The sequence below is a fragment of the Lissotriton helveticus genome, chromosome 1_1, assembly GCF_964261635.1.
Source record: "Lissotriton helveticus chromosome 1_1, aLisHel1.1, whole genome shotgun sequence".
NCBI classification, from domain to species: domain Eukaryota; kingdom Metazoa; phylum Chordata; class Amphibia; order Caudata; family Salamandridae; genus Lissotriton; species Lissotriton helveticus.
The window spans coordinates 806535947-806559778 of NC_136057.1; the positions used below are offsets into that span (position 1 = coordinate 806535947).

Here is a 23832-nt window from a genome sequence, read left to right on the forward strand (position 1 = left end):
GGGATATCTGTAAAAGCTGTATCCTGATGGTGAAAAAGCTAGCTTCCTCAGAATGTGTATGCAGAGAGGGATATTTTGGGTAAGGAAATGTCCATTGTGGACAACGGCGAGGGGGGAGCATGAATACTCTGGGCCATAGCTGCCAAGAGAAATTAAGCTGTCTGTCGCTGCTTACCTATAGAATTCATCCTTGCAGTGAACTACCCCAGCCCGGAGTGGGACCCAGTGGGTGAGAGCATCTAGGTTGACTACCCCAGGTGTGAGAGTCCTGTTCCTAAGTTTGGAGCTCAGGTACCCGAGTGAAACATAAGGGATATGAGGCATTGCCACCCGTAAATCGGTGGATTAGTGGATAAGAGGATACCTAAAACTGGCCTGGTGAGACCAATTCCACCCAGAATGTGTTCCCTTTGTTGTCAGAAAGACAGGTGACTGGAGACCAGGACCAGGCATACCAATGAATGTCACAAACACTGAGTACCGCCCTTGATAAAATCTATGTGTACACACTGGAAGTCCTGGACTGCCAGGCAACTTTTCATACCCTGAGCTGAAGGAGCAGTCTCAGGTTGTTGCCTCTAAGATGGAGGCAGTGCAAGTGGAAGGAGGGCGTTAGCCAGGAGGGCGTCTGCAGGCTGACGCCCCGACTCTGAAAGAGCTAGGAGGTCTGTGATGCCTCAGGGAGGTTCCTTATCCAGTGGCATAGGGACAGGAGAGTTTGCTAAGTGCAAAGAAAGTCAGGAGTTGCCTGCAAAGCCTTTTCAGAAAACATTTGATTGGGCCCAGTGGGAAAGGCGGGAAGGGAGTCTTAAACCCTGGGACTGACTTTGAAGGTTTGGCATGAGCGTGGTTAAAGAGTCACCACAGGGTGAAATTGAGGATTACCCAAGCAACTGGTTTTGAGCATTTATCTATGAGTGAAAGGCCAGTGGCCTTAAACAGTAAAATTATGGTGGTCAATTGTCTTTGTTGGTTTCCCTGTGGACAATAATCAGACACAGGAAAGCAGAATGGGACACATACCCAGGTTGGCCAAGGTGGTTCTTTTTGCAAACCGGGAGGCATTTAGAAGTATGCTGAGGAGTGGTGTGTGTAGGAAATCTACCTTTTCGCATTGGTTACCCAATTTTTTCACCTCTTATGGGCAATATTTTTGCTAGTATTCGGACTCTGTGCCATCCAGTGCCTCAGTGTTTGTGTCTCTAAAATAATACCGGTAAAATAGTTTTTACCTGCCTAACGTCCTTCTAAGGCCATGGTAGATGTCGCAGAAAATGCACCTATGGTATGAAAGTTTAATGTCATGTGGACTGCACTTTGTATACACTCCACTCACAGTGCAATGCAATAGGTCTCGCATTAGTGAAAGCTAGAGCTATTTGCGTTGCAAATGATAATGTTTAGGATTTTTCTTTTTTGCAGGGCACAGATTATTTAACCTATCTAAAGAGATAGGAAGGAAAGGGGATGGAGACGAAACAGTGCAAAGTAGAGGTGGTATGAGAAGTGCATACACTGCTGCCATTGCAGTCACACTGTACTAATCCTGGATATATCCTATCACAAAAACTAGGTAAACGAAGTAATTTGGCTCACCGCCATTATCCCACACAAACATATGCACAGACTGTGCCTCAAATTAAAGGTGCACCAAATAGTGTGATGGCCTTAAGGATCCGTCAGTGAACACAAAATCCTTTTAAGCGGGCTAAAGATGGGAAGTAAATGAGCATGAAGTTAAGGAATGACAGTGGTATGTTTCAAAAAATGTGTCGGAGCTCACCAACAATTCTGAGGGCATCTCTGGTGAGTGGTGTGTCCGTTAAGTTCAGTGAATATCTGGGTCTGGTGCTTGGTATTTATTGGTAATTATGGTGTCTGGCACATGTGGTAAACTTGCTAATGGTGAGGGATGTTTTAAGGGTGAGGAACGTGGTGTGTTGCATTGAGGGGGCGCATTGGCTTCTTGTCCAGCAAGCATACCACCCTTCCCCTTTAAGAAAACCTGACAGACGATGAAAAGATGAACTGCCATTGAAACAGTAAACGGAATGTTAAAGTTGTTCCCTTTGCCGATGGGCTTTTGGAGTATGCTGCAAATCGCCTATTTTTTTAAAATGCTGCTACAAATGATTCAGAAGTTTTAAAAAAGCGGTGTGACAAAAGGCTCCCGTCAATAGCTGGAGGCCATGCGGCCACCATTGTTGATGATTAGGAGGCATGCCATGCTGCCTACAGAAAAAGATAGAATGATGAGAAAATAGAGTTGTTTGAGCCACGAGGCAGCCGTTGTTAAAGATTAAATGCGGCGTGCCGAGCTATTTAAAAAGTAGGCTATTGAAAAAATAGAGTTGGGTGAACTGCTCAGAAGAAAAGCAATGTTAGTTATAAACAAGGGATCCCAAAAGGTAGGAAGGACCCTTGGTATCGACTAGTTATGAACAACAATTGGTCCTTCAAATGATCATAAAGGAAAAAACAATGAATATAGACTTGAATCAGTACTATATTAAATTTAGGATGTCCAGCCGGACATGTGATTTAATAATATTTGAAAAGAGATCGTCAGAGATAATTCAAAAGGTAAATGAGTGGCACACAGTCCTGTATCCTCAAGAGCAAACATAAAGGACAATCACAAATAAACACATTTTTTTTAGGCAAAACAAAAATCTTTTGCCAATACAGATAAAGAGGCAAGCTTCTAGAAGTAAACAGTAATGCACTTGTTTTAACAAATGGGTTTAACGTGCATGCTGCTTAAAAGAATCGACAACGTTTCGATCCATATCTAGATCCATAGATCATCATCAGGATGAGAGTACAGCAAGCCTGAAATTGCACTGCCTGATTGGCAAGCGCAGGAGTTTAAATAATCCAAGGGTTAGCGAATATTATTAAATCACATCTCCGGCTGGACATCCTAAATTTAATATAGTACTGATTCAAGTCTATATTAATAGTTTTTTCCTTTATGATCATTTGAAGGACCAACTGTTGTTCATAACCAGAAGGAAAGCAAAGCACGGCCACCTAAGGTGGTGATTAGAAGGCGTGCCGTGCTGCTTACAAAATGAATAATAGGGGGGCGTGGCCAAGATGGCGGCATGAGAGGACGCGACTTAAAGAGGCTCCTCGTCCCAAACCACCATCGACAGCACAAAATACATTAATTCGCCCCAAATACGCTATACCGGCAGCCGACCCTGAGCGGAGTACTTGCTGGGGGCCCAAACGCTTTCACGGGCGCCGGAACCTGGGGGCGGATCACCGAGCGGCAGAGGAAGCAGTCCCCGGCCGGGGACGGGATCGCAGCGGCCGGCCCGCGGAGCAACGACGGCTCGCAGAGCTCGCCACAGCGGACTGCCGGACACCACACTACGACGGAGCAGACCTCCGCCCACACGGTGAAGGGCGAGGGGTGACGAGCGGAGAATAAGCCACTGGGGGCCGGTGACAGGCTTGCGGCCCAGAGGGCGGAGACAAGCGGCCAGAAGCATCACCCGAGGCCCCGGCTTGGGCCTACTCGGCGGGAGCAACGGCGGCCTCCGCGAGGAGCAGGCGACTCCCCACGACAAGGTGAGAGTCGAACCGGAGGGGCGCCCAAGGATTGGGACTCGGGGGACAGGTAATCGAGCCCCCGGCGCGAGGCGGACAGAGGCCTACAACACAGAGGCCCTCCAACACGCCGCCTCGCAGATAAGATCATTCAGGCCCCGGGACTAAGAGGAGCAATAATTGAGGTCCCGGCTTGGGCCTACTCAGCGGGAATAGACGAGGCCGCAGAGGGGAGCGGGCGAGCACGCACGCGGCGGTGCGGAGTGTCCAAGGGGGGCGCCTGGGGACAGCAACTCGGGGTCAGATAATCGAGCCCCCGGCGCGGGTTAGACCAAGGCCCAAGCACAGCAACCACTCACTGTCAGGCCATAACAAGGCGAGCGGCGCCACGAGGCAGGCCAAGATATAGCCGCAACTACGGGCCCACGCGCACACCTGGGTGGCAGGAGGATGGCATTGGGGGATCGTCACTGAATCACCGGGAAGGGCCCTCACAGCGGGAAAAGATAGGTCTAGACACGGAGGGCGGAGATTCGGGGGGCATCACCGAACCACTGGAGATCAGAGGCAACCCCTCCCATGGAGAGTCAGCAGGCCGGTTGACGAGGCGAGTTGGCTGGCCCAAAGTGGAGGAGGACTGGCCCAGGAGGCAGTCAGATAGCGCAACCGCAGGCCCACTGCCAGTGCACACACGAGGCCAGCCGGAACGGGGTGCGATTCATATCCTCGGCGTGCTGCCTCCCTCATAGACCCGCCATTAACCGGGGAATCACCGGGGGACCCAGCAGTCGCGAGAGGGACGGTCGGCCTCACACAGGCCCAGAGCATGTCATCCATAAACCGCAGAGGGGGACGCACCATCCCGGAAATGTTAGCTAAAGGATCGTCGAAAGCGGAAAAGAGCCCAGACAAACCAACGCCAGCGGCTCAACCTAAAGAGAAGGATCAAGATGAAGGGGAAGCCCCAGCTACAAAGTTGTTTATGGAGGCCCTATTCACCTCTCTGAGGGAAGACATTCTAACCCTCAGGCAAGACATGACGGGAGGGTATAAGGAGCTACGCCGCGACATAGACGACCTTGGTGAAAGTGTGGCGGCGGTCGAGAACACCGGGCACGCTAGGAGTGAAGAGGTAGAACTCCTGCAGCAGGAAATTATCAGGCTCCAAGAATAGCAGACGGACCTACAGGCTCACACGGAAGACCTAGAGACCCGCTCAAGACGCAACAACATACGGGTCCGAAATGTGCCATCTAAGGCGGAGGGGGAGGACGTCACGACCTACTTGCAGTGTTTGTTCCGAGAAATACTGGAGGAGAGTGAGGACTTTGTGATCCGAATTGACAGGACCACAGGGTGGGTCTAGCCCGCCGGGCACCAGCTCCCCCCCCCCCCCCGGACATCCTAGCCTTCTTGCCCGACTACCCCCTCAAGGAACGCATCTTGAAGGCAGCGCGCCAGACACAACCCATTCGCTTCAGGGGTCACATAGTGGAGTTATTTCAGGACCTTTCGGCGATTACTCTACAGAAACGGCGGGCCTTCAAAGTAGCTACCACCTTCCTGCGCGACAACGGGGTCCCGTACTCCTGGGGTCACTCTTTTAGACTTATATTTAAATGGAATAGAGCCCTTCATCAACTTAGGTCCCTACGGGACACCTGCGCCTTGCTGGGCATTCCTCTCGAGGGGGACACACCGGACGACGAATCCGGAATGCAGCCTTCCCAGTCGAGGTCCCCGCAGACGTCAAGAGATGGCTGGCAAAAGGTGAGGCATAGACGCTCACCCAAGAAAGGATTCAAACCAGATCCAGAGACGGTAGCGCAGGAACACGCTGCGGCGATACAGGACGTCTCCAAGGACACGAGCGCCGGACCATGAGGGGACAATAGCGGGGGTGTAACCTTGCATTGCCGCAGCACTACGATGGGGCGGGCGGGACGGGGGGCCTCAGGGCCGCCATTGCCACACATTCCCTTCACTCGAAACTCTACCACAGGCCTGGACTGACGTTGATTAGGCCTGGGACAATGTTCACCAGTTGGGGAGTCACAGTTGGGGCTGGGGAGAGGAGGGAGGGGTGGGAGGGAGGGAGCAAGACAAGGGGTACTTAGGGGGGAGAACATAGTTGGGATTCGGGGGGATACAGGGACAGGGGGTGGGCTCCGGTGTGTTCAATTCACTCAGGCAGCGGGTGCGGGGGCGCAGGGTGGACCCGGACCGGGACAACGGCAAAGAGAGACAGGGTACATACCTCCCCATGGCTGACGCGTCTATTCAGGTTCTTACCCTAAATGTTAAAGGGCTCAACAACCCAATCAAGAGAAGGGCAGTACTCTCCTACTTAGAGAATTCTGGGGCAGCTATAGGCCTTCTCCAGGAGACACACTTGCTGGCCAAAGACTGGCATCGTATGAAGTCCAGGGCTTTCCCGACTCAGTTTTATTCCTCCACCACAGAGAAGAAAGCAGGGGTTGCCCTTCTTTTCGCTAGACATTTCAAAGGTCGGGTGGGATACTAAGTGGCAGAAATCAAAGGTAGACTATTGGCCCACACTGTTGTTATTGGAAACCTATCAATCACAGTGGGGTCCGTTTACGCTCCCAACACCAAACAGGAGGCCTTTCTTAAGGGGGCATTATCAGAGGTCATGGGTACAGACACGAGGCACACTCTGATAGGCGGGGACATAAATTTAGTCATGGATAACGAGAGAGATAGGTCGGGCAGGAGGTATGGCGATTCAGGAGCACTCTCCACTGAAGGGAAGCGCTGGCTCGCCAGTAGGGGGTTCCTGGACACGTGCAGGGAGATCCACCACACAGCCCCGGCGTACACCTTTTACTCACACGTGCACCGACATATGCGAGGATAGACCATTTTCTGGTTCTGCAGAAATGGCCCCCATGGTACAGGATATAGAGGTCGCCCCTGCGGCCCTGTCAGACCACGATGCCGTAGTGCTTCGCCTGCTGGTCCCGCGTATACAGACACATAAGGGTAAATGGCGCCTCAGAGAGAATTTGCTTTCCCGCAAGGGGGTCACACAGCAACTTTCCGGAGCATCGCAGAGTATCTACGCCGAAACGACATGGGTGAGGTGGCTATGACAGCAGTCTGGGGGAACTCATAGCGATCTCGGCAGAGGACAATAGAGAACGGAAGGAACGACGCCAGGAGCTGACTGCACAGGTGCTGGAGCGAGTTCACTGCCGGACGGGGGGCCCCAGGATCTGGCGCAAGTTGAAGGCAGCCAGAGCGCAGCTTGCGAGCCTCGATTTAAAGCGGGCGGAATACGCGGCACTGTGCCTCAAGCACACGTACTACGTGGGGGGGGGGACAAGCCCGGCCGCCTGCTAGCCAGTAAGCTTAAAGCAAAGATTGTCAGATCTAAGATCCCGGTCATTCATGAGGAAGATGGTAGGGAGATCCGAGAGGACGACCGCATCGGGGATGCATTCAGGGCATTCTATGACAAACTTTACAAGGCTGATCCGGCCTTGGATGATGGGGCAGGGACAGTGTACCTAGACGAAGCAAACGAAACAGCCCTCAACGAGGCGAACGCCCTAGCTCTAGATGCCCCCATATGCCTAGAAGAGGTGATTTCAGCAATAGCACGTCTCAGACCGCTGAAAGCGCCGGGCCCGGACGGATTCTCCGCGGGCTTCTATAAGTCCTTTTGCCACCTTCTAGCCCCCATACTGACAAAACTATTCAACTCCTTTCAGGGCCCGGGTTCGATCCCACAAGAGATGCTGGAGGCTGACATTATAGTCCTGCCGAAACCAAGCAAAGACGCGTCCCTGTGCGCGGCCTATAGACCGATCTCGCTCCTCAACCTCGACTTGAAGCTTTTTACGGGGATTCTAGCCGTGAGGCCGGGCCCCTGTCTCCCAGGTTTAATAGAACCGGATCAGGCAGGCTTTATACCTTCCCGTCAATGTGCAGATAACACCAAGCGCCTGATGCACGTGATTGATAAAGCACACTATAACGCTACGGACGCGGCTCTTCTATCAGTCAACGCTGAAAAAGCGTTCGACAGGGTGAATTGGAAACATCTAGACAAGACGCTGGCGAGATTTGGCATGGGTGATAGGTTTAGGGCTTGGGTGGCGAGCTGCTGCGCGTCGCCCCAAGCAACGCTCAAGGTGAACGGGACAAGCTCCAAACTGTTTGACATCAGACGAGGCACGAGAAAGGGCTGCCCGCTCTCGCCGCTGCTGTTCGCCCACTATATTAAACCTTTCGCCCAACACATACGGGACAACCAGGCCATCACAGGCGTTACTTTTGGGGGGAAGAACAAATTATAAGCCTGTTCCGCGACAACATTCTGGTCGCTGTAGACAATCCTATGGTCTCGATACCAGCATTTTTAGAGGAAATGGAGCGGTTCGGGAAGGTATCGGGCTTTAAAATGAACGTCGGGAAGTCAGTGATTCTGCCCATGGGGAGCAACACCCGTCAGGCCAATAGAGGCTCGCTCCAACTGGGAGGGTTGTCCACGCAACTGGCGCTGCCGTACCTGGGGACTGAACTGACGCCCACAACAGCCCAGACAGTCGAAATATATTACACTAAGCTTCTAACAAGCATCCGAGGGGATATTCTGAGATGGCGACAACAGCCGCTCTCTAGGCTGGGCCGGGTGGCGGCTGTTAAAATGTCCCTACTGCCAAAAGTGCTATACCTATTTCAGTCCATCCCGGTCACCCTTCCTATAGGCATGATCAAGAAACTGCAAGACACCATACAGCAATACATTTGGGCCGGTAAACGTCCTCGGATGAGGCGCGACCTGGTCATGCGGGTTCCAGCAGAGGGAGGGCTAGGCGTACCAGACCTGCAGCGATATTTCCAGGCAGCACAACTGCGATACTTATTAGATTGGTCTCGACCAACCTCAGAAAAACACTGGCTGTTCCAAGACAGGGCCATGGCGGGCCCGCCGCTCCGGAGAATCCCATTCATGGCGCGCCCAGACAGGCCGGCGTACATCAAAAAGTCTCCCATCACCAGGACACTCCTCCAGGTGTGGGACGCGGTGGCGGTCTCAAGGTACCTTACGTCCTTCCCGTCACCGATGACGCCCCTGCTAGACAACCCAGCGTTCCCGCCTGGGACAGCTCCCAGTTCCTTCCCACAATGGCGACAGACAGAGTGTCGCTCGGCCGGGCACTTATTTGATCTGCAGGGCTTTATGACACTGGACGCTATAAGGGATATGTACGCAATTGATAAGCCACAAAACTTCCAATACTTTCAGCTTCGGCACTGGCTTACCCACAAGGATACAATACCACATGTGGGCCGCCTCCTTACGCCGTATGAGAAGTGGCTCTTTACCAAATCCACAGATAAGCGGGCGATTACGGAATTGTATAAGCTGCTGACTCTCCACTCACCCGCGACTAGATCCGCGGGGCAGAAACGATGGGAGCGTGAGCTGGGGCGCGCGCTCTCGGACAAAGAATGGCAGGACATCTTCTACCGGGCACACCACACAGCTCGGAACGTGGCCAGTCGGGAATCAGCAGTCAAGGTGGCCTATTACTGGCACTTGACCCCGGAGAGGTTACATCAGAGGAACCCTAGTCGTGACCCCATGTGCTGGAGGGGATGTGGGCACACGGGGACCATGCTTCACCTACTGTGGGAATGCGCAGGGGTGCAAGAATACTGGGAGGTGGTACTCCGGGACATAGACCTATACTTCGAGACAGAGATTCCCCGCTTCCCCGCGTACGCGATCCTGGGCCTACCCAATAAACTCACCTTCCCACTCAAGTCAGTACGGGGGAAACAAATGGGGTTGGCAATGGAGGCAGCAACGCAACACATCCTCTCACTATGGGGCACCTCACGGAAACCCACACACACGGGATGGCTCCATCGGCTATGGTACATAATGGGGATGGAGCGCATACAAGCCTCTCTTACACAAACGTCGGACACATTTAGAGAAACATGGTCGCCTTTGGTCTCCCTGTTATCCTACGAATTTAATGAGCTTACATGCCCAAAATATCTAAAAGTCCTCAGACTGGCGGATGAGTTCCACAAGACACCGGGAGACGAGAACCGTAATGTCTGATTCGGGTTGATTCGGTTACCCTGCGACAACTCAGCAGAACACACCGGAGGGGGAGGGAGGGGAGGAGGGGAGACATCAGGGGGGGGGCAGTTGGGGTTAGGGTTGACCTCGAGGGGGGGTTTGACACAGGAGGTCCAATATGCATCACCTTGGTGGGCATCACCCTCACCAGCATACATGGACACATGGCATCTATCCCCGGGGATCAGACTTCAGACGTTGGTGCGGAACGAGGGGCTGAAGGAAGTCTACTATGCGGGGATTGTCCAAATGTTGCACTGTTTTGTTTCAATGAAAATAAAAATAAAGTTGATCAAAAAAATGAATAATAAAAAAATAGAAGCGCCATTGTGTAAGCTTAAGATTATTACAAAAAAAAGATTTTGGAGAACTGCGCACATGAAAATAAAGGCGCCGACGCCATTGTTAAAGATGATGAGTCGTGTGCAATGTTACTGTGCAGTTAGATCAGCTAGAGGGTTATTGGGAGCAGATGCCGGAAAGGTCTAGACCGAAGGACATATGGGCCCCATTTGCAGAATGGCTGAGAATGATAGATGTTGACCCCCGGACAGGACAGCTCGCACTTAGTTAGTCACCAACGCCAGGATATACAGGGGGGGGCACGGTAGCAACATGCTGTATGCCTACATTGAGATGCTTAGACGGTATGTGAAAGGGGGAAAATAGGCCATATATGACTGGTTATACTATGGGACTTTGGCCGCTGCAATGTGAGATGTCGATGCTGAGCTCTTTGCCGTTCCATGGAGCGGTACGCTGATTCAGATTCCATAACTGACTAAGTTCACAACTTTGAACAATACGCTGCCTGCCCCTGAGGTTGTTGGCCAAACAGCTGTGTTTGTTGTTTACCTGTCAGATGATTGCTGCCGGCCTCCGGGTTGTAGGCGAAGAGCCGTGTATTGTGAGATGACCCAATAAAAGTTTTTTGAAAACTTAAAAAAAAAAAACGTAGGGTGGGTTGCGCGAGAGCATGTCCTGCCTGCAACAGCAGCTAGGAGAAAATCATTACTGAACTAGTGCTCAGGAACTGTAACTGTAACAGCACATGTAACAGAGGCAGTCCTCATGGGAGGTTACATCAAGAGAAAAGGAGGCACTAAGGAGGGGCTACTAAGCTTATTAACCAATCAAAAGCCACAACTTATAAAGGACAGTAACAGGAGCCAATTGAAAAGGTGGGCAAAAAGTGGGAGAGGCTTAAAATCCAAACCTAAATAAGGCATGTCTCGAATAGACAGCGCAAGCGATTCCTAGGTAAGACCTAAAAAAAAGATGGCTGACTGGAGCAATACTGTGATCCGGCTGCACTGCAAATGCTAGCAAAAGGATTCCAAATAATTGTCCACTTCAATCCAAAGAAGCACTTTTTTGTCTGAGAGAAAACTGATTAAGAACTCGTTCATCACTCAACCCAGTCCAGAGGTTCACTCCACATTCCTGGTTGGAAGTTAACAGCCCCACTCCTAGTAGTCAATTGCTGGGTTCAAGAAGGCAGGGATGTTGTCAACAACTGGGCACTTATCAGAGATTAGAGATCAGTATGTTATGTTGGCATTGCCATGTCAAGCCGTATTGCACCAGGTAAATAACTCAATAAAAAGAACATGGAGAAAAAAATATCAGGGATTAGAGATCCGAGAGTAGGACAGGAACAGCTGGCAGAACAAAGGACATCCTTTACTTTTCTGTCTTGGAATTTGTGTTGCCAAATGGAGCTTGCAGGATAGATCCTATTCATTTCAAGGGCCATCTTTTGCTGGCTCCAACCCCAGCAGAAGGGAAAGACAGTTTTTACCCTGGCAGAGACAAGGGCAAAACATATTAAGTATGGTAGTGGATGGGGGAGAATCAGAGCCCCTCCAACGTCAATAGGTGATTATTGATGAGGTCCATGGAGGAATAAGAGTCAATACAACACACTGCATTGCAAATTGGGCATAATAACACATTGCCAATGCTTTGTAATACCACAGATCTTAACAACACAATTACATTGGTACAGACTGATATTTTGGAGGATTGGGGCGGGGACGGGTAGAGGCCTAAAAACATTATAAATATATATTTTTTATTCCGCTGAAAAAACCAAAGGTTACAGGGACGTTATAGTTGGGGTCAGATTTTACTCGTACAAAACCAGTGAAATTCAGCAGCTATAGGCACCCCCGCAATGCACTGCTGATGACCTCACATATTACATTACTCATGACATGGTCAGTGACATCAATGATGACATCCCAAATGACATCACTCATTACATCATCCAGTGTCTGAGTGTTTTTAAAAAGTTTATGAGTGTTATATATATATATATATATATATATATATATATATATATATATATATATATATATACCAAGGTGTATTGGTGAATCAGTGGGTGTATGAGTGCCTGTATAAGTGACTGATTAGGTGTCTCAGTGAATGTATGCGTGAGTGACTAGGCTGTGTAAATGTCTGTATCAGTCTGTCAGTTGGTGTCTAAGTGGCTGTATGGGTTGGTGAGTGGGTACGTGCGTGGCTGTATGGGTGAATGATTGGTTGTCTGATTACCTGTATGAGTGTCTGTGAGGTGTAACTGCCTACATGGGTGAGGGAGTGGGGGGGTTGTGTGTGCGTGTGTATTGCTGAGTGGATGTGTCAGTGGTATATGGGTGAGTAACTGGGTATGTGAAAGGCAGTAAAGGTGAGTGATGGGGTATATGAGTGACTGTGAGAGTGGGTGTATGGGTGAGTGCGTGCTTCTGTCAGTGACTGTATAGGTCACTGACAGAGTAGCCGTTTCTCCCAGTTGTCCCCCTCAGTAAACCACTTAACAGCGTGCTGCAATTGAGCGGCATAATAATATAGTTCCATTCTGGGTGCCTCTAGCCCACCCCATCATACATTCGGTTTAGCGTAGCAAGCACAACTCTACTACGCCGTCCGGCCCAGTAAAAGTCTATTAATAAGGAGTCCAGGGCCCCTAATATCCGGCGGGGTATGAGGTACAGCGTATTCTGTAGCACTTAGAGGCAACGAGGCACAACACTACAATATTAACTTAAATGACTCTTTAAATGCCAAAACCAATAACCATTCTGGTTAATATATCAAAAAACGTATTTAGTCATTAAAATAGTTCATTTAGAAACATTCTTTCCTTAAAAACACTGTACAACATACAAATATGTATCCATAGTATACTGTAAAAGATGCACGTATCAGGATTCCCAAATATACAAATCATTTAGTTTAAAAAAAAATAAAAGAATAAAAAGTCATAACAGATGTTTAAAAGAAAAATTCATCAATGCTGACTTTCCGTTAAAAAATTTGAACTAAGCAGCCATACAGATCACAAATAGTTTGACATACCATATACAACTAAAGTGCTAGTGTACGGTCTAAGGATTCTAAGTGCATCTTGATACCATGTACAACCAAAACATGTGCATGGTGGAATTACCCATTTTTTTCTTTGGGGAGCATATTCCTTGCAGAAGAGGATTAGATAGACCACCGTCTCGATCTCATAAATGAAGATGGGCATTTGTCAGAGCTTTCAGTGCTTGATGCCTCCATCTTTTGTAAAAGCTCCTAGTATTCAGAGTACCATATCTAAATTGGAGGTACATTTTCCTGGCTAAAGGTGGTAAAGCATAATCCATAAATGGTTCAGACACGGGTGTAATTTTAAAATCAAGGAAGTTATGTACAATATCTCCACTTTTACAGTTCTGTAACCGTTCCTCCTTCACAAGGGTCAAATACTTTTCTTTGATAGATGACCTGGTAATTATACTCATCTCTTCGGGATGTAGCCAAAATCTTTCCATTACCATCCTATTTAACATAAATTTAATATAACTAAATCAAAGTATTTTTACACTGTCTGTACAACAGAGAAGTTCTTTTAGGCCACCTCTGTAAGGGGCCAACTCATTTGGTGACCAAAGGCGACACCTCTATAAAACTAGTTGACCATGAACCTTCTGTGCGAGACGATTGTTTAACCAAGTCTAAATATAATGGAAAAAGTGGGGTGTTCTAGGGAATTGCTAAGAGAGATCTAAAAACTCTATTCTCTGTTAAGAATAAGATGTCACAATTTCAGTAGCCCCATATTTCTGATTCTTATAAAGCAGCCCCCCAAGCCTTGATATTAAAAAATGCCAGGGCTAATGAGATTGCCCTTGACACAGAGACCTTATTCAATTTAATAATACTCAAACTATATTTATGCACAGTTATTTGACTTTTCTGTAGCTGCGAACTACAAGTCAAATTATGTGACAGCTTTATTCCCAGGTAGTCGAAGTTCAGGATTCATTCTATGTCTTCAGTACCTATTCTCGTGTCTGTTTTAGGGGTCTCTTTCCTACAGGGACTATAAATCATGTATTTAGCCTGGTTAGTATTGAGTTCCATCCATCTCTCTTTGAAAAATGACTCAAAAGCATTTCAAAGCTGAGTCAGTCACCCATAGAGCTACTCATACATCTAGTATCTCACCCATACAGTCAATCACACAGCCACTTACCCATACATTTACACACCCACCCACCTACTCATACAGATACTAGTATGTACTGTAGGAGGCTGGCTTAGTATATGGCACACACGTATTTAAGTGAAGCACTGTGCCCTAATCCAGACAACCCTTAGGGTGATTTTAGTGGTCTTAGACAAGTATAGAAAGCTCTCTAAGTGGTAGCTGTAGAGAGCAGCTTCAGGCTTAGTCCAGAAGAATTGTTAGGCAGCTTGTTTTACCAGATCTAATCATATAGTGTAGGTTAAACGAAGAAAAAACACCCAGTTTAGTTATACAAATATGTCAATTTATTATACAAGCAAAGTATTTTACATTTAATTCCAACACTTATTTTCATATTTAACTTAAATTAGCTCAACTTTCGTAATCACAATCTTGCATGACTAACAGGTGTCTCGTAATTTATGCATATTTTTTTAACCAGGCTTATGGTGCTTTGGTTGCTTCAATAAAACAAAGAAACAAGTGTGTTTAGTGTTGGTAAATTTTTAGTACAAATACTAAACCTAATTAGTCTTCAATATAAGTTTTTATTCTTCTGCCATTTAAGCTGCGCTTTTAACTCAGCCTCGTTAAATAAAAGATACTAAAAAGCCCAAATTGTTTCACGGTTTTGCACCAAACAAATACGGCTAGCAGTTTAAAAGGTTAGGATCTCAAATACAAATGTTCTTTAAACATTAAAATTGATATCATACCTGTCTAATTTTTTCTGTAAGACATCCAAAAATTCATTACAATACACAATGTTATCGGGCAACCCAACATTGAAAGCATGGTCTTTATTCATGTGGTTGTAAAGAAGCAATCTGTAAAAAAACATAAAATCACATGCTTTAATAACACGACAAATATGCTTAAAAACACAAAAACATTTTCAATTGTGGTAGCTACAAACACTATTAAGAATAAGAAAACAAGCATTGGAAAAGACAACTTGTCTGGTACTGGCAGGTGATCTTTTGGCAGACCCTGTGCCAAACACTGTATGCTGTGGTGGGCGGGAAAAATATGAATGACACTACAGCAGGCCAACAGATTAAGTTTTGTTCTGCACCACTCTAATAAAGGAGACTATACCTCATACAGAACATTCTCCAGGTGTTCTACTCAACTATCCAAGTCCGCCATAGCTACAACTGCATTCTCTGTACTCTTTTAGAGTCTGACCATTGATCGCATTATAATATCCAGTTGCTGGACTTTTAATGATACTGACTGCAAGCCTTTCTCTATGTTACGCAGCTGCACATCTAGTGATTCCAAACGTTTCCTCTATCAAGGACACTTCTTTCTCAATGCTGCTCGTGGTGTTCTGCACGCCCATTAATACCATGACTTTCAAGGCATTGATATGTAAAGGAAGACTCTCTCGTCTCCAGCAAATCCTCCCTAACCTCAGCCCTTTTCCTCAAATTCCTGAAGTTCAGAATCTGGCAAAAATATCCTTTTCGCTTTGTCCATGAAGTTCTGCATCTTCTCTTTCAGCATTATTGCAAAAGCCTTAAAACTTGGTCAGTGACAGGTGGCCAATTCCTATCTTCTTATTCAGGTAGTAAAAAGTAGGCCTGGGCGGTAAATTCCGTTTCGCTTGTGGAATTTGCGGAATTTGGGTAATTTTGCGTTCCGCGGAGAACGCGAAATTGCCCAAAATTCTGCGTTCCCCGACTTCGCGAAATTTTTTGCTTGTTCGTGTTCTCAAAATGCGTGTTCGTGAGATATTTCCCCTCCGAGCACGCAAACAGCGATTGTGAACAGGAAAAAAGCATCGCGAACATGCAATTCCGTGTGTACGCGGAATTTCTGCGTGTTCGCGGAGATTTTTTACCGTTTCGCGGAGATTTGCGTAACGCAATTACGCAAATTCCGCCCACCCCTAGTAAAAAGCAAGCTGTATTGCAATGATCTTTTCAGTGGTAGGTTGCAGGCATTCATTAAACAGGTGCCTCTACAGTTGGGGAGTCGCCAATCTATGCTTGTTCCATTATTGGTCCTCTTTCTGGCTCACCACTAAGAACATGACCTATGGATATTCTGTCTGCTGAAATATAAATACCATTGGATATAATGGGATTTATATTTCAGCGGACAGGATATCCATCACTGTTGTGATGGAGTAACCTGTCCGCCAAGATCTAAATCAGGCCCTAAGTTGTCCTGAAACTCGTGAACTGCATAAGTATTACCCCTTCCTTTGTTCATTGACACAACGAAAATCAGATTCATACCTGTATCTCTGTCTGAAAGCTGCTGCCATGAACTTAATTAACTATTTTGATCGTAGACACTTTCACACTCAGAACCCAAAGGCTTTTTTTCCTCTAACCTAGACATTCTATATCAGCAGCTTTATCACAGTCTTAGAAGAAAGAGGCAGTTTGTGCTTAAAATACAACTGCAATAAATGATTAATATACTTTCTGTAATATGGCATGCTCCTTAAAGCAAATACACTGTTCCCCCGAAATCCTTCAAAATTGCCAAGACCCTACTCCAGAAAAGGGCTACCTTATGAATAGAAACCCCATTTATATAGCGCTATACAGCTACTTCAGGTACAAAATGTCCTGGAGCTAGTACGACAACCATAAGGGACAGACCGGTAGAAGAATCCCGGACATCAGGGGACTGAGGAGTGGGATTCTCAGTCCTGAGTCAAGCCCACCTCCACCCAGTTATATTACGAGCTCCAAATCCTTCGGTCTTTGAGCAGAATCCATCAGCTCTCAGTGCAACAGTGTGCCCACAAGAGCAAGTCTTCTCATTTGCCTCCATGTCAATTCTGTCTCACCACACCTCTAATGCCCATATCTGGACATATTAAATGCCATCTATATGTGGCTACTCTACTGTGACAGCATGACTATGAGTGAGTGGGTGAAGATATTGGTAATAAGCCAAAAAAACATCGGAGAACTTTGACGGTAAGACAGATGGGTGGACAAGCAGAATACAAAGAGATTAGCTTTCAATTCAGAAGAGCAGTACCAAAGTTTGGAAGCAAGTCAAGAAAAATCCTGAACACCATGTGCATCTGAATCAAAAAAACAGAAAACCGGAAAATACTCTAATATTCTAGCAGGGGGGTAACCAAATTCCGTTCCACTAGCTGTAGCTTCCTTTACCCAAGGTGAAAAGCTGGAACATGCAGAAGCCGTTCTTGAATACCGGTCACCAACTGGAAATCCATCTGCATGATTTCATGTATATGCAGTACTGGCAACAAGCATCCTATTCATTTAGGGAAGTATGCAAGATAGTGCATGAAACACGTTTTTTTTTAAAGAAGAAGTTTTGATCAAAGAGGGATATTTGGTTCTTATTATATGTTAAGGTTAAGTCCAGGTATCAATATAAACATACTCTGTTCTTTAGCCACAAAGAACAAGTTATTCATCCGCAAATGGTTAGTTCTCTTTGTGTACTTTTCATGAATGCATACTATTACTTATAGTTTTGGGGAAAAGATAAATGGCAGTACACCGTTCCAGTGCAGAGCAACTACTTTCATAGTGGCTGCTTATCTATGTATATTTATAATTAGACTGGGCAGTGACATGCAGGGATCATTATACAGACTTATGATGGGAATTCAATGTGCTGCGTAAAACATGCAATTCATTTTTTAAAGGTTTATTCGCAGCGTGTGTACTACAGAAAACAATATAATCATTTACTAATATACTTGCGCCTTGATGCCCTCTGGGTTAAGTTTGTGCACTATAAATTCCCCATTCATACATTCATTCATTCATTCAAATATCTCCAACTCTATCAGATTAGAATTTTAAAAAAATTATACCGGACAGGTGCTTATGTACAGGCGCTGCATTTACTAATGATTGAGTAATGATTAATTCAACTTGTATGACCAGCGGATGCCCAATCATTCACTAGCCGACAAATCAGAGTAATTTAATTGAGCAAAGATAGAATAGTCTTTACAACACTTTCATATAGACGAAAAATAATGATTTTTCCCTTGGAAGTCCCATCAACTCCCTACAAAAGACAGAGCCAGTTCGAGAACCAACTACTGGCCAAATAAAAGCATAAATAACCTCGTATCCTTTCTATCATCTATCCATCAATCTATATACACCGTTATCAACCTTGTTTCAGGGCAGCGTTCTTCCTTACCAACAAATGTACCATTCATTATGTACAATTTCAGAACTACCAATATTACAAAGCAGGTGTTTTCTGCCCTTTGTAACCTTTATCTCCAAACTGGGACTCTCATTAGGAGTCCTTCGACTCTTTTCACATATATATTAAGTGCAGAGTGGCACCGTGCCAACTGAGAGGAGTCACACTTTCTTCAGGTGATTATGAAGGAAACTAGAGACACCTTCACAGAATCCAGTACGTAACCCTTTTTTAAATTTCTTTTTATTAAGCAAATATATAGGATATTCATAATCGACATTTCATCATTACATTAGATCCTTATTTAGTCCAACAAAGTGTTGGGCAAAGAAGAAAATAATCCGGTATATTTCCAATAAAGTGCAACAGTGCTAGATTTAGCAGAAAATCGTTACTATTCAAAGTGTAATTTGTTGAGTTTCCATCTCGGTCTCTTATGAAACCTTCTTATTTAAAAGTACCCCTTCCTTACGTGGGTATTGTTTTTTACCTATACATAGGGCAATCCATAATAGGCTATATTAATCATACAAATACATTCCTACCGCCACGGTGTGTAACAAATACTTTGGTATACTTTCTATAAAATACAACTGCTTAATTTAGCAGCAGGCCATTCCAATTCAGAATGCATCTCGTCAAGTTTCAATCTCGATCTCTTCAAGAAAACATTTTTTTTAAAGTAAACCTTGCATATGCTAAAATATACTTCACCAAAGTGCCATTGTGCCTGGAATATGGACTTTTTAATATTTCTGTATACCATATTTGTCCTTGACTAAAAAAGAATGCCAAGTTTTGTTTGCCATAATCTTACTCAGCTTAATTTTCAATCCCCTCCATAAATTGCCAAGATGCATTGAATCTTTTGGTACCACCCACCCTTTTTGCAGAAGCCTCCTCAAACTTTATAGTTTGACTCATCTTGTTATACCATTCCTGATAGGTCGGCACTCTATTTGTCTTCCAATACTGCAAGATCAACGATCAAGCAACTAAAGAAGCAATAGTAATAAATACATCAGTCCGTATATTCAGTGTCTGATTTTGCCTCTGTCTAAAGAAGCCAAAGAGTGCCACCGCTGCGTCTGGTACGATCCGCCGGTGCAGCCCTCGACTTAAGGCATCAAATACTTGTTCCCAGAACTGCGCAATCATTGGGCCGGTAAAAACATGTAGCCCGTCGGCCCCTATCCCCCTTAAGCTGCTTACAAAGAAAGCAGCGATCCTCTAATTCTGGATACATTTTTTAGAGGGCTTTAGGAGTGTAATATGCAATCCGACATGCGAAAAGAACATTCTCTTAAAGTGGGCAACTCTTAAGGCCTTATTTCCTAATTCAGAAATCGCCTAGCGTTCGATCACAGAAAAAATTGCATTGTCAGCGTGATCTTTTCTACGAATCTTTTCACCAAATGACACTCCCCTTCACTCCGTAATAGCCTGTACCAATTTCCTATCCCCTCTTCTTTGTCCTAAACATTGTTGATGATCAGACAAACTGGTTGGACACCACATTTTTTTTTTGTAAGAGTGCTACCTGCAGGTATGCAAAATAATAAAGCTGGCATAGATCTCCGCACCTACCTTGAAGATCATGCCAGGTTATGTAGTTCCACATTTACAAAAAGGGAGGTAGAGGGAGAAAGGCTAGGGCGCACCCTCCTAGTATTAATAAGTCACACAAGATCTGAGGACAGAGATCAAGAGCCCAGCCGTAATCTATGACTTTATTCCCAAAGCACACAATGGTGTTGGAATAGTGTCAATAGTTTCAAGCGAGAAAAAAAGGGAAATATTCCTTTTTTTTAGGTGTCCCCTCACTCACCAGGGTTGCCCCACGGTGACATGCTTCATCATAGGGGCCATCCCAGCCCTCTACGGACTGGGGCGTGCTACGACTTGCGGAATTACGTAGGAGCACTTACAAAGGACTGAAATGGTAGGATACCTAAATTGTAATGGGTTTAGGTGTACCTAACAACTCCTGTCTGCCAACATGTTTCGTGCATCCCCCTAGCACTTCCTCAGGGCTACACAGGGACCAGCCCTGTGTTCGCCACTCCTACAATTTAGGTATCCTACCATTTCTACCCCGTTTTTTAGCCTTACCACCTGGGAGCCTGAATAAAGTATTTGCAACTCACTAGGCAGGTAATTTTAACTATCACATACACTCCACTCCTTCACATCACATTCCTTGCACCACACATAGTCCTTTGTAAGAGCTCCTACGTAATTCCGCAAGTCGTAGCACGCCCCAGTCCGTAGAGGGCTGGGATGGCCCCTATGATGAAGCATGTCACCGTGGGGCAACCCTGGTGAGTGATGGGACACCTAAAAAAAAGGAATATTTCCCTTTTTTTCTCTCTTGGAACTATTGACACTATTCCAACACCATTGTGTGCTTTGGGAATAAAGTCATAGATTACGGCTGGGCTCTTGATTTCTGTCCTCAGAGATCTTGTGTGACTAGGTTATGTAGGTCCCCATTACCAAAACATTTCCCAGTTCTTTAAATCCATTTCTGTTCCAATACCTTATATGGCTATTTGTTATTTGAAGGCTTAGCACTTTACACTCCTTTAACTGCAAATAACCATACCCAGCAATACTCCTGAAACGTTTTATATCTTGTCTTTTTTGGAAGTTTGGCCGTCTTCATAAATACCAGCAGCTGGGATCCTGCCTCCTAACCATCCTCTCAATTAAAAAACTATCTTGAGATCCCTTAGCATCTATGCACTATCATATCTAAACTAGAGGCTTCATAACATATATGCATCCCAGGTAATGGTAGTCACCTCTGATTGGTACCTACCTGAAGCACGTTAAATTTAACTCTTGAAACCTTTTTGTTCCAAATAATGTGTCTGAAACGTGTCTCTAATTAATTTTGATCTGGACATTAGTAAAAAGAAAAATCAACAGAGGTAGAATAGACATTTTTATTAGTGCTACATGCCCTATTAACGTAAGAGGAAGAAGTGACCATCTATCTAGCAAATCTTTGGTTTTTTATCATTGTTTCCTAATTTAATATATAAAGTTCTGTATATTAATCGGTTACTTTTATCCCCAGATAGCGAATTGCATCACAATTGGAAGCCTGGTGCTGAAGATTTAAAGTAAGATTACTAAGAGGGGTATTAAATAAAAGCAGTTCTGTTTTGTAGTGGTTGATTGTATATCCCCCAATTGCTTGTAACCTGTTCAAATTCTAGCAGCATTACTTTGAAATTGTTTACTTCTGGCCTCATATAAAGTATTATATCATCTGCAAATAGTTTAAGCTTGGACATTCCCGCTATTGGTACCTCTATACCCATATTGGCCCAAAATATTGGCCCAAATGCTAACAGCCAGTGGTTTGATTAAAAAAAGTAAATAATACAGGAGACAGGGGACAACCCTGGTGAGTATCCCCTATTTATTTCAACCATTCCTGCTAAATTTGAATTGATCAAAACCTTTGCCTGAGAGAATATATATGGCGGAGCATATTATTAAACTGTGACCTCTCAAGGCCAAAGAGAAGAGCATCCCAGTTAACTAGGTCAAATGCTTTCTCGGCATCTACCATCATTATTACCGCAGGTGTCTGATTCACATCAAAAAAGTAAAGTGTTTGGACTAAATAAACCTGTGTTAGATGACAGCAGCCTGCCAATCACAAAGCCAGTCTGATCCATATGGATTATCTACTGAGCTATCGGAGTGATATGATTAGCCCAAGATTTCATTAAAATTTTATAATCTGCATTTAATAAACTTATCGGCCTGTATGAATTTACGTCTCTTGAGTTCTTCCCCTTCTTGACAAAGCTAACAATTGTTGATTCCTTAAAAATTGATGTAATCTCGCCCCCTTTTTTAAAATAACAAACTCCACCACCAAAGGGATCAGTTCTTTAGAAAAAGTTTTTTACATTTTGTATGAAAGCCATCGTTGCCACAGGCCTTGCCACAAGGCATTGCGGCCAGGGCAAGTAGGATTTCTGATGCTGTAATATCCACTTCTAATTCTTCTGATTGCGTGCTTGTCAGTTGTGGCAAATTTATAGACTGGAAATAATGCATATAGCCTCATTTGAGGCTATATATTTAGTTGAATACAAGTTATTATAATGCTGCAAGAAAATTGTTGATATTGTATACATTTCAAAAACTACAGCCCCTGTCTCCGGTTAAACCACTTCTATAATCGTGGCCAATTCCTGCTTCACCCTGGTTGACTAAGCAAGGACCTTTCCAACCATATGGCTTTCCTCGTATACCTGCTGCTGATTTAGGCGTGAACTCTGTATTTCCTCTAAGATAAAAAAAATATCTTAACTCATGCTTCACTATAGTCAACTGCCTATCAACTAAAATCTGTGCCCCCAGCCGGCTAGTCCTAGTCCGTAAAGCATTGTTAACTGAAGAATGGAGTTCTGCAATGCGTATCGGTCTGGTTTTGGCATGCGAGGCTGTAATGCCACCATCTGGCCCCCGGATTGTTGCCTTAACCCGTTCCGTGCTCGCGTGGCCAACGGCTGTCACAAGCACTACCTCGCTAGTGCTGTGCACGTCCTTTGGCCGACGCAGCCCTGCCCACTGATTAGAACTCCCGCACAGTGGCGGAATTCGCTCCACGGTTAAGGAGGTAAAGGCTTCCCCAACTGAAAATAATGATGCAGTTCCCTTATTTATCTGAAAAGATTCCACTATATACTTTCTCATATCTGCAACCCATTCCTGGTTAGACAGAAGGCGACGATCCATCTGCCACCTGGACCTCTCCCTCTTCCTAGTTTCAACTTCCAGTTCAATACTAACCAATAAATTATCAGAAAAGTGTTAGCCCATATTTCAGAACCCACATCGTTGAGAGAGAGAGAATTATTTTTTTTATATACGAGAAGCTGATTTAAATTGCTGTGACAAGCACGTATATTGTGAAAACTCTGGAAGAGTTCTGCGCCTTGGGTCTACCAGTTGATCCTCCTGTTTCAGTACTTGACCTTTATTAAAGTTAAGTTTAAACTCATGCCTTTGTTTCTTGTGGCAGGACATACCTGTGTGTAGTATAGTGTTTATGTGGTAAGTTGTGGGTCTTTGTTAGAATTGTATTGTCATTTCCAGAACTCTGCACTTATGATCGAGAACCTAGAACTGCTTGATGTTGTTAGCATTCTTTTTGTAGTTAGTTCTGCCTGGAGAACGTTTGTGCTGGGTGTGCCGGCTGCGCAGGGGCTGGTAATAAAGGATCATACTTATAACTACAATACTGTTCTGGTGTCCTTTTGAAGTTAATACACCATTCTGGCGACTATTTATGGTCCAGCCCCTGCCTATCCTTCAAGAAAACCGGTCTGTCTGTAGAATACGGCCAAATTTACGGACTTCTACAAAAGATGCCAATTTGTAAAATTATTCGAAGCGAACAGGAGAGAGACCTCAGCAAGGGGATTTCACCAGC

The 23832-nt window shown here is 45.4% G+C and overlaps 1 protein-coding gene across 2 annotated transcripts in view; it reads right to left on the reverse strand.

The window, feature by feature from the left end:
• ZNF277 (zinc finger protein 277) overlaps positions 1-23832 on the reverse strand; it is a 716997-nt gene that overhangs the window by 300700 nt on the left and 392465 nt on the right. For both annotated transcript variants that reach the window (XM_078674468.1, XM_078674475.1), the window contains exon 6: positions 14921-15031. In XM_078674468.1, the coding sequence (XP_078530594.1) occupies positions 14921-15031 (111 nt within the window). The remainder of the gene's footprint in view (positions 1-14920; positions 15032-23832) is intronic.